This window comes from Muntiacus reevesi, chromosome 7 (genome assembly GCF_963930625.1).
Source record: "Muntiacus reevesi chromosome 7, mMunRee1.1, whole genome shotgun sequence".
NCBI lineage: Eukaryota > Metazoa > Chordata > Mammalia > Artiodactyla > Cervidae > Muntiacus > Muntiacus reevesi.
This window is the reverse complement of record NC_089255.1, coordinates 11358092-11369087: the sequence shown is the minus strand read 5'-3', so window position 1 is coordinate 11369087 and position 10996 is coordinate 11358092. Positions and strand designations below refer to the sequence as shown.

At 36.2% G+C, this 10996-nt stretch overlaps 1 protein-coding gene across 3 annotated transcripts; it reads right to left on the bottom strand.

Annotated features, from left to right (window-relative positions):
• Nucleotides 1-441: 441 nt before the first annotated feature.
• Nucleotides 442-10684, bottom strand: GNPNAT1 (glucosamine-phosphate N-acetyltransferase 1). Of its 3 annotated transcripts, none has more exons than XM_065940230.1 (6): nt 10536-10684; nt 5527-5694; nt 4487-4549; nt 3181-3308; nt 2234-2295; nt 442-957 (listed from the first exon to the last, which is right to left on the bottom strand). In XM_065940230.1, the coding sequence occupies exons 2-6, from the start codon at nt 5678-5680 to the stop codon at nt 810-812; spliced, it is 555 nt and encodes a 184-aa protein (XP_065796302.1). In that variant the 5' UTR covers nt 5681-5694; nt 10536-10684; the 3' UTR covers nt 442-809. The 3 variants fall into 3 exon arrangements, with proteins under 3 accessions (XP_065796302.1, XP_065796301.1, XP_065796303.1); XM_065940229.1 differs by having other exon boundaries at nt 10482-10601; XM_065940231.1 differs by lacking the exon at nt 10536-10684 and adding an exon at nt 10391-10410.
• Between the last annotated feature and the right edge of the window lie 312 nt (nt 10685-10996).

Below are 10996 nucleotides of genomic sequence, written 5' to 3'. Positions count from 1 at the left end.
TAAAAATGTTAGTAGAGAGGCTTTGGACACCCCTTGGAAAGATGAGAAATAAGGTTAGAAATATATAATACCAGGATTTATTTACTAACTCACTGTTAAAAAGTACCTTATATTTCTCTCAGATATTTAAACAAATGAATAATTATTATATTTCACATATAAGGCAGGTAGTACTTCAGCTATATTAGAATTATAACAACTTTTAGATGTATATTTAAATTGTCACATTTTATAAGTTAATCTTCATTTCTGCTTCTTTTAAAGGCTCACCAGGTTGTCTGCCAGTATAGTATTAGGATCGGCAAATGTTGGACTGTACTACATTTAGTTATATCTAACATCCAATTTCATGTAACATGTGAAATGACACACCCTTAAGTGGTATTTAGATATTTCTTTGAAACAAAAATATTAATTTTATGAATGTGATAAGAAACAATCTTATTCACTGTATGCTTTTTTTCTTTTAATGAGCAGTACAGATAGCAGACACATAACTCCTTACTACCTATACTCTGACCACTAAGAAATGAAGCCAAACTTTAGAAAAATACAATGCAAGAAAAGATTCAAGTTAAAAATATACTCCTTTGGTTAAAAATCATCCCCTTAATAATTTTATTTGTAATCTAAACTCAGCATGTCCCACCAGCCCAAAGTAATCTAAGTGTCATTATACTTGTATCACCATGTTTTTTCCAATCCAGTATTTATGGAGGTCACCTGGTTGCAGCAACAAAATATTTTAACTCAAGAGAGTATAGCCTTGCTGCATCAGCTCCTTTGATAGATGTCTTTCTTAAAAGATTTTACTTTAGAAACCTCTGACACATGTAGTTTTCTTCAGATAGTGTATATCCAAACTTTTTATAGAAACCAACATTTTGTGGTATACATTCCAGGGTAATCTTATAACAGTTCAGTTTCTTGCTTAGCAAAGTAAGGGTTGATAATAACCTGCAATTTTAAAAAGGGTTGGGGGGAGAGGCATAGAGCATTTGTTAATAAAAGTGGATATTAGTAACAATATGAGTAAATATGTTATAAAACTTTGTTTATATTACAAATAGGTTTATATCATGGCCTTTCCCACTATATTCATTTAAAATTCAAGTTACAAATATATAAAGCATTTATATCACCGAAAGCATTTTACTTTGTTCCAAATATACTTTAATCTCTAGTCTATTAATAAACAGAAAACTCACCCCAAACCCTTTTTACAAGTAGATTTTAAAATTAATGTTAACACAAAGACTGGAAACCTTTTAAAAAATATGGCCAAAATTAGTCTTTGTATCTAAATTCTATTCAAACTATTTAGTCAGTGTTGAATAGTTAAAACCATTCAGTCAGCATTCCCACATAAAGTGGGTAAATAATTGCTTTGTTCTTTATCATTTTTAAAGCTACCTAAATATCTGTGAAAGAATGTATCAGGTTACCTATGGATTTAGTCTAATTAATATGAAGTGGAAACAAAAACATATCTTTATAAATCCTTAAAAAATCCAAGTATAAAAATGTGATTCTAACTGCCTTAAGGAGAGAAAACTAGGAATTTTCTCATGTTGCCCAGATAGAAAAAAACCTCATCATTCTGAAGACGGAACCTCTTGCTTGAAGTTACACAATTATAAAAGGTATGGCTAAGTGAACGTGCACTAGAAATACTAGAAATTGGTCTGTTTTGTTCACTGATATGTATCAAATACTTTGAATAGTATCTAGCACATGTGCTTAATATTTACTGAGTAAATTCCTTAAAACTCAGAAAATATTAAAAAGCAAATTCTAACCTATGAAACTTTTAATTAAGAGACTTTGATAAATGTATAGAGGATTATACAGTGAAGGCCGGTTCAGTATATGGTTCTAAAACTCATGACTGAGAACATGTCCTTTGTTTTTAAATGTGATAGACAAATTACTTGACTCACCAAAAGTTTCTTCTTCCTAGTAATATGAAAAAGTATTACTACTAAAAGTTAATAACTTTAAGGTGTTTGCTGCTTTAACAGTACAGTTCCAATTTCAAACTTTATGGTAAAAATTATATATAAAAATACTTTTCCTTAAATTCAGTCCAAGCTATAGAGTGAGAATGGGTTCATAATTAATTACACTTAAACTTCAAACAGGAAAACATTTTTAACAAGTATCTTGGCAAGCAAATGTAAACTGAAACAGAGTAGCTACTTTATCCAGGGTTACCTTGTTTCTGCCTACTTACAGTTTGCCAAGCTGCTTTCCTCTGCATTCATCACTAACAACAACATCTTCAACTCGTCCTCTCTGAAAATATTTACAATGTTTAAAAGACTAAGCATGTATGTTTTGTTTTTAGTTAAATCAGCAAATGATGGTAAGAATTCATTGATAAATGTTTTATAAACCTTAACTTCAAAAACTGCAATTTTTTTTTAACCTATTATAGAGGAAATAATACAGTGAATCAATTTGTGGCCTAATTCATCTATATCCTGAACCATCCCATCCTGTTATTTTAAAACAAATCTCAGAATCCACATCACCAAAATGTAATCTTGTTATTAAGGTACTACATCCATTATCCTATTCCTGCTTAAAAGCAATTTATTTCAGACATACCAATACAGTATACTAATTTCTAGTACAGAAATCATACCAAAATTCATACCTCACAGAATACATTCCCAATGTTTCTATCATATTCTCACAGGGTTATCTAGATCTTGTTTTCTTTACTATTTCATGTGAATCATGAGGAGTGAAGGAACTCTACAGGCATTAGAAGGGTCATGATTAGAACATTATTCTGAACCCTTTACCACTGGGAAACTGATGGGAATTTGTGTTAATGTAGTACATTCCAAGTATCATTTTTGAAAAAAATTAGCATTAGTGATTCCAGACATTACTGCCAAATTCCACAATGCTGACTTGATTTCTCTACATCTATACCAATTCTAACACCTTACAGAACAATTTTTAGCAAACAATTCATGTTAATAACATTTTCTGTTTCACAACTCATAAGAGAATGGGAAAATGACTAAGTGATTTCTAGAAAGCAAAACTATTCCAGGCAATATTCTGCTCTCTCATTTTGCAGTAAAAAGCAGTGGGAAAACAGACTTGTCTGATGGAAACTAGAAGTTGATATCCATTTTACTCATAAGCATTAATGTGAACACATACCTTAGCACAGGAATGGATGAATTTATGTTCTATTATCAGAGTTGCTGTAGCAACTATCTGGCCTAAAGTTACATCTTCCACAACTGTGACATAGTAATCCCCAGATTTCTTCATGTGTTCAAAAGATTCTGTGGAAATTGGAAAAGAGTGTTATATAGACATTAAACTTTATTAGGTGCTCCCCCCCCAAAAAATACTAGAATTAGCCAAAATAATTTAATGAATATTTAAAGCTATTTTACCACAGTAATTTACAACTTTGTGTCTAGAGAAAATGTCACTTATTAAGCATGACCATGTATTTGAAACATCAGTAGTCAGTACTGACTACAACATAGTTCATACATTTAAAAGATCTGCTAGCAGAAAAAAGGAAGACTAACAACAGCTATTTTATAATCTGACAAAGTAGTTTTCAGTTTTCCTCTTGTGATCCCAAGTGTTTCATGATTACATGACCTGTTTTAGAAATAGAATCATCATTTTTGTTGGCTTTGAAAACATCCTGTGAAATAGATAAAAAATAAGTCTCCATTTCCCAGTAATTTCCCCAAAGCCCCATAGCAAATAGGAGCAAAAATGGAATAAATACCTTCCCCTCAAACTGACTTATACTGATGAAATAACATGATTTCTCATCTAATATTCCCACAAAGAAGAATTTAGGAATAAAAATGAGCCCAAGAGTATTACCATACTGTTTTATTTCCACAGTTGTATTCTAGTAATGGGTCTGAAATGGGAAGAAATAGATTGAAAGAAGGAAGACAGAATCAGAAAATAATAACCTTCATTTCAAGAGGGTCATATAGAGTACAAAATAAAATTACCTATTGAGGAAAATTAAGAAGATAGGAACACAGTGTTAGAGCACTGGATGGAGTCAGGAAGGTTGTAGTTTTTTCCTTACCAACAACTACCTGTGATTTTGGGTAAGTCAATTGACCCCTCTGAGTTTCTATCCTTACATATTTTTATTACATTTTTTGACGAAATTTCTGTGAAATAACCTATGTGAAAGGAAAATACTATAATAAAAATCTCTAAAACTGCCACCCAGGTTCTATGCTATAGTAATTATCTAAAAATAGCCAGGTATTTTGTAAAAACATAGTAATAGTTACTTTTGGATTCTAGAATAGATTGGCCACATTAAACACTTAAATAATAGCTAATTTGTTATTTGAATATTTTTCAGCTATTTGAACAAAAATAAAAGTAGACACTGAACAGAGCTTGAAACAAAAATAAAATCTTGTTTCCCTTTATTTCTTTTTCTTCAGGAAAAAAAGGCTGTAGGACTTACTCATAAATTGTTCTGGGTTGACAGCTCCAGTCTCTGTCAGCTGACCTAGTACCTTAAAAAAACCTAGTTTTGAAAAACAAATTTCAAGTCATGAGAAGAGCAAATATATATTAAAAGAAGCAATGTGTCAAGCTGGTGGGCATTATTTTTTCAAAACTTTCTGTAATGAACCATTCTTAAATTATTTTAAAAGATTAAACAAACCCATTCTTTCTATATAATAAATATGGAAAACAATAATAGATTTTACCAGTGTTTTTGCCTTCATAAGATTTGGAATAGTGCTGACCTTAAGACTCAGTATTTCTAGAACCAGCATATACAGTTGTAAATGTAATTTGCAGTAGATTCAATGCAAGGAATGTCAAATTTTCTCACATATGTGCTTTCATTTTACTTAAAAATGCAAGATTCTCATTATGACCAAATATTATTTGTAAAATATAACACTGTTGAGACAACCGTTTTTTTTTTTTAAAGATTCCTGATTAATGTGATGTTAATATGAACAGCATAGAACTTTGGGAATCTTAACTTTTATATACCAAAAAACTGATTTGACCAAAATAATTTAAGATTTCCTGCCAAAAAAGGAAACTGTAAAAAGTTGATTTTTGATTACTGAAATTTAAGGATATTATTTTGGAGAATTTATAGATATTAAAAAAAGGAATACATGTAGACAAAACCTTTTTCAACTATCTGAGGCAAATTATCTTCGTTCTCATTCTCCATCCAGCTTCTTAGAGAAGATTCTTACTTTTGTGTCATTATACAAGGTAATTTCCCCCTTTTAACTGTTTAATTAGGAAGGAGCACTGTTGTATATAAGTCATTTGAAATGGTGTAATACAGTACTGTATAATACAGTAATATCTGGCCTATACACATTGTAATTAAGTTCTCAGTCACTTTAAAATTTAAGCACAAAAAAGTAATATGAAAGTCAAATATTTTTAAAAATTATCAGCATCATCATACATGTGGAAAAAACAATGCTAATGATGAGTCTAACTAGTATTTGTAAACTGAGCCCATACCTCTATTTAAATCAGCAGTACAAAGAGGCCTCAAAACCAAACCTTCTCCAGGATGTGTTGGGGAAATGGCTGGAGAAAATGTAGCTGTATTCTGACTCCAGTCCACTTCTTTGAGTAGACTTGGGTCAAACATAGGAGTTTCATCAGGTTTCATCTTTGCAGTAAGATCTAAAACAAAATTTTAAATGTTAAGGCATTTTATTTAATAGACAATTTTGGATTGGCAAGATTGTCAATTTCTTAATAAAAGTAAACAGCACTTAGAAAAATCTTTAACAGGTATGCAAGACACTTAGTCTATCCTGAATGTAACATCAAATGCCACAGCTAGAGCTATGTAGAAAACTCAGAAATTCTATCATATAGTAAATGACTAAATTTAGAAGTTGTTACACTTTTAAACTCCTTTTTTCTAACAGGACTTTTAAAACATTTTTTTGTATGGGCCAGTGCTACTAGCGTAGCATTTTGAGTAGCTGACTTTTAAACGACTTCCTTTTTTTTTTTTTTTTTTAATAACATTATTGGATTAAGGAATAATTTGTTGGTTTTACCTGCCCAGGAAGACTACTGGGCATGTAACTTAAAAAATATGAACCATGAACAGAAGATTCTCTGCATTCACTGGAATATTTGGTCTCAGCTATGATAAATTCACACTAAGTATCTATTGGATTTTGTTTTCATGGCAGGTTTTCTAAAAATCGAGAAGTTGCTCAGCTGCATCTAAGCAACTTTTTAAGAATAGCCTGTGTTTTTCATGCTATTGAAAAATGATCAATTATGGTATTTTTATCTCTTTTTTGAACATTCAGAAATAGGTTCTTATTAGGTGCAGTCTTAATAAAACTGAAACTAAATGGAAGCTGTAATGCTAGAATGAAAAACATGAAGCGTGGAAATGGGGTAGGGTGGGGTGGGTGGTGCACACCTCTGTAGAAGAGAGTTGCTGGAGGAAACAGTCTTCCAAACTATTACTAGGAGGCTCTCTGGTAACACTAAACTTTCATTTCTAACACCACACCCAGTTTAAGAAACCAGAGTTGATCCTTGAACAGCACGGGTTTAGGGTTCCAATCCTCCATGCTGTCAAAAACGCTTAGTAGAAAAATTCACATATAACTTGTACTCCGCCGTCCGTATCTCTGGTTCTGTAATGGGAGATTCAACTTACTTTGAAATGTGTAGTACTGTAATACTACTGAAAAAAATCTGTGGGTAAGTGGATCCTTGAAGTTCAAACCCATCTTATTAAGGGTCAACTGTATTCTATTTGATACCTGCCTCTAGTTTTTTGAAACAAAGAATTTAAAGACAAATCTATCTATGTATATGCATAATATACTACCATAAAACAAAGCAATACAGTAAAAAAATAAAGTCCACTTAATAACAATAACTTCCCCCAATAACCCAACTCCAAGATGTTCTCTATTTCATAAATCACAGTATGTCTAAGGGCAACTATTTTTAACTTTTCCATAAAGGTAGATTACATTGCACAACCTGATGTAACTATGTAGGGAATGCTGCAATCTAGCAGAGGCTTTGGGAAGGTGGTGTGGTGTAATAATAGAAGTTACTATTTGTTCATCACTTACTATGTGCCAGGCATTGTTCAAAGAACTTTACACATTACTAACTCACTGTAACAATTCTAGACTACCAATGATGATTATCTCCATGTTAACTGATGAGGAAATGCAGACAAGTAACTTGCCCAAGGTCACAAAAATCATAATAGCAAAGCCGAGATTGAAACCTAGACAAGGAAAGACCATGAGCTCTAGAGTCAGACCTGATATTCAGATGTCAACTGTCTGATCATGGCTATGTAAATTAAACTGTTTCCTCATTTGTAAAATGGAGATGAAACTGTTGAAGAAATGTCTTAGTGTATACAAACACCTAACAGTGCCTTGCACACTACATGCTCAACACGATATAATTTAGTTAGCTACTAATTTAAAATTTATTTTTTATATGTTCATGTTAACTTTTCTAACTTTTTATATATTCAAGTTTTTTCACTTTTAATTCATGAGTCATACTGCTGGGTACAGCGGCTACAAAAAGGTTATGCTTATGTTAAACTGAAAACATTCTTGGAAGGGAAGAAAAAACTTGCTCTAAACACTATGCTTGGATCTAAGAACAGTAAGGAAAGGAAATTATGATGATTAAATCATTCATAAAATTTAACCAGCTTATGGTCTATTTGGGGACTCCTCGATGGCTCAGCAGTAAAGAATCCACGTGCAAAGCAGGAGATGGAGAAGACTTGAGTTTGATCCCTGGATCAGAAGGATACTCTGGAGGGGGCATGGCAACCCACTCCAGTATTCTTGTCAGGAAAATCCCATGGACAGTACTGGACATGTCTGAAGCGACTGAGGACACACCCATGGTTCATTTGAAACAGGTTTTTTTATAAGTAATTTTAGTGCATGCACTTTAGTATTTGTCCCAGATAATTGGGTCCCTGAAGCTTTTGAGTACTCTAATCTGAAAGAAGGGGCTTCCCTGATAGCTTAGTTGGTAAAGAAGCCGCCGGCAGTGTAGGAGATCCCGGTTCGATTCCTGGGTTGGGAAGATCCTCTGGAGAAGGGAATGGCAATCCACTCCAGTATTCTTGCCTGGAGAATCCCATGGACAGAGGAGCCTGGCGGGCTACAGTCCATGGGTTGCAGGGTCATACACGACAGAGCGACTAACACACACACAAAACTTAGTCAAAGCAGCACTTAAAACCTGTATTTGGAAAATAAGAATTTCAGGCTAGTTAAAATACCATTCTGGACAGAAATAAGAATCCATATTCTTATCCCAATCAATATCAAAATGTTTATATGAGCTATTTTACAAAACAGAGCCACACTTAAGGTTACCTTCTTTTATTTTATTATGTCCCCATGTAGTAAAATTCTGTTGGTGTCCAATTAATAAGCAAGTTAAAGTAAGATGTGATTTGATACTAAATTTCAAAACATTAGAAAACAGCAAAATTGTTAAGTTTATTTGGTTTGCAAAATATAATTTTCAGCATCTTAAAGCACCCCCAGGTACCACATTAGGAATTTGAAGCTGAATTTCATCATTATCACTGGTGTCTTATTTGGGGTTTTGGGTTTTTTGGCCAGGGGTGGGGGTGAGGGGTGTGCTGCTTGTGGGATCTTAGCTCTCCAACCAGGGATCGAACCCAGGTCTACGTCAATGAAAGCATCAAGTTTTAACTGCTGGACTGCCAGGGAATTCCCTCATGGGGGTCTTACTCTGAAGATTTTAGATTAATTTTTAAAACTGAACCCTAACCGTTAAGTATTTCTCAAGAACCTTTTCTGTTTAACTACTAAGCATGCATTTAAAGGCCCTAATGCCTAAGCTTAGCACAATAAATGCCTAGTGAATGAATAACGAATGGTATAAGACTTATCTGGAGGTCATTCAGAAAATCCAGAAGAAAAAAAGATTGCCAAACTGCCACAAGTGATATCACAAAAACCATACAGCAAATTCATTTTCACTAAGATCACATCAGTTGGTTGACCGTTCTTTGGACACAATTTCAACAGGTTTCTCGCTGTCTTTACTGGGCTATACAACAAGGGGATGAGCTGCTACTAGGAACAAGCAACTGAGAGCAAGAAGTAATAGATACTGGGAATGAAGATTTCAGAAGTTGATATAAAATTTTGAAAAAACAATGTAAGGTTAAATCTAAACTTGTCTTTATATCTCATGAGCTCTTCGAGCATTACTGTATTACTTTAGTACACAGTTAAAGCAGGAAGGGGGACCTTGTGCTGTTTGAGACTTTGGGGTTAGTCTACATACATTTCATAACAATTTCAGTAATTTGAATTTTGTTTGAACCTAAGAACATTCATTGATGATTTTAATAGGCTTGGCTATATTAAATTATGCAATTACATTTCAGTGGAGAATTTTAAAACTTCTTGATAGTTTGATCCCTATAATTTAGGCATTATTCCCAGTCTATCCTTGAGCATGCTAGAGCACGTGGAGCTTTTGGGACTTGACCTCAGGGTAATAGCCAATGAGTGAATCTTAAATCCTCCTATGTCGTTCTTGCCCTACAGTACCATACTTAGTAGAGGCCAATCCTTACATCATCATGCCAGACTGGGAGCTACCTCCCCTATTCTATTTTTTTTCTCCCCTATTCTAAAAAATGTCAGTGAATCCTGCCTAATGAAACTGACCTAAATGATTTCCTGAGATCCATTCTAGAATTCATTCTCGAGTGTATATCCTAACAAAACTAGTCGCCCTTCAATTCTGTATGGCACTTTAGGAGTTGATTTACATAAATGTTAGCTCCTGTAAGAGAAGTCACAATACCTAGTGTCTCTAGAGGGTAGAAGCCCCCGGAAGAGACAAAGGATGTCTGTCTTTCCTACAGTGAAACCCCAATTTAATCAGTGCAGGAGGTGATCTTCGGAGCAGAATCAGGTCCTCAAGCGGCTCCTGACCGCCGTGTGGTGCTCCTCCGAAGGGAACGGGGGAACAGGGCGGCCAACGGCGTTCGTGCCCATTTCAAAAAGCCGAAGGCGGCAGAGACTGAACAGCTGTCTCAATCCCCCACGTTAAAGCTGCCGAAAGAAGTCAATTTCACCCTAGTCTCTGCTCCTGCCTTGCTAAGGCCACCTCCTGCATGGCTAGACCACTGGCCACCATCCCTAACCTCTGCTCCAGGCGTGCGTCCGCTCAACTTGCTCCAAACTGCCCTCTACGCCCCCATGTGCACCCAGCTGGCGAAGATTAAATGCCTGGATCCCCGAACGGAATCTGCCCCCGACCCTCGCCGGGCCTAGCTCGCCTCGCCCCGGGGTAGCAGTCACACCTGTTTGATAAACCTGAAGGCAGGCCCAACCCGGCACTCAGGGCATCCGCTCCGTACCCGCTCTCTCTCCCCGACCCCCAGACCCTCTCACCCGTAGAGGTACGCAGTCTGCGCTCCTCTCCAGGCTCGACGGATTCTCACTCACCAGGATACACTGCACTGGATCCGGATCCGGCTTCAGAGCCAGCCCCACCTCTTCCCGCCTCCCGCGCTACAACCCGCTGCACCGCGGCCGCTGCGCTCGCAGCGGCCAAGACGTGGCAGCACCAACGCCTCCAGCCCGCCCCTGCCCGCTTACGCAGGGCCGCGAGCAGGGCAGGGGGAGGTGGCTGCGGAAGGGGCGGGGGCGAGACCCGGAGGGCGGGGCGGAGTGGAGGCGGGACCTGGGGCTCACGTCAGCACGTGGGGCGGGGGCGATTTCTCCGGAGTCCACCCGGCCGGCGCGCCGGAATCCTCATCTCGGTCCGCGCCTCCTCGCTTGTCAGGCTCCCACGACAACCTCGGTGTCTCGGTTTAACTGGAAAATGATTTTGCCTCGGAATCAGCTAAGCACTGTAAGTGGTAACTAGGGTGTGTATCTTTGATTCGGAGACAACACTCTCAGCG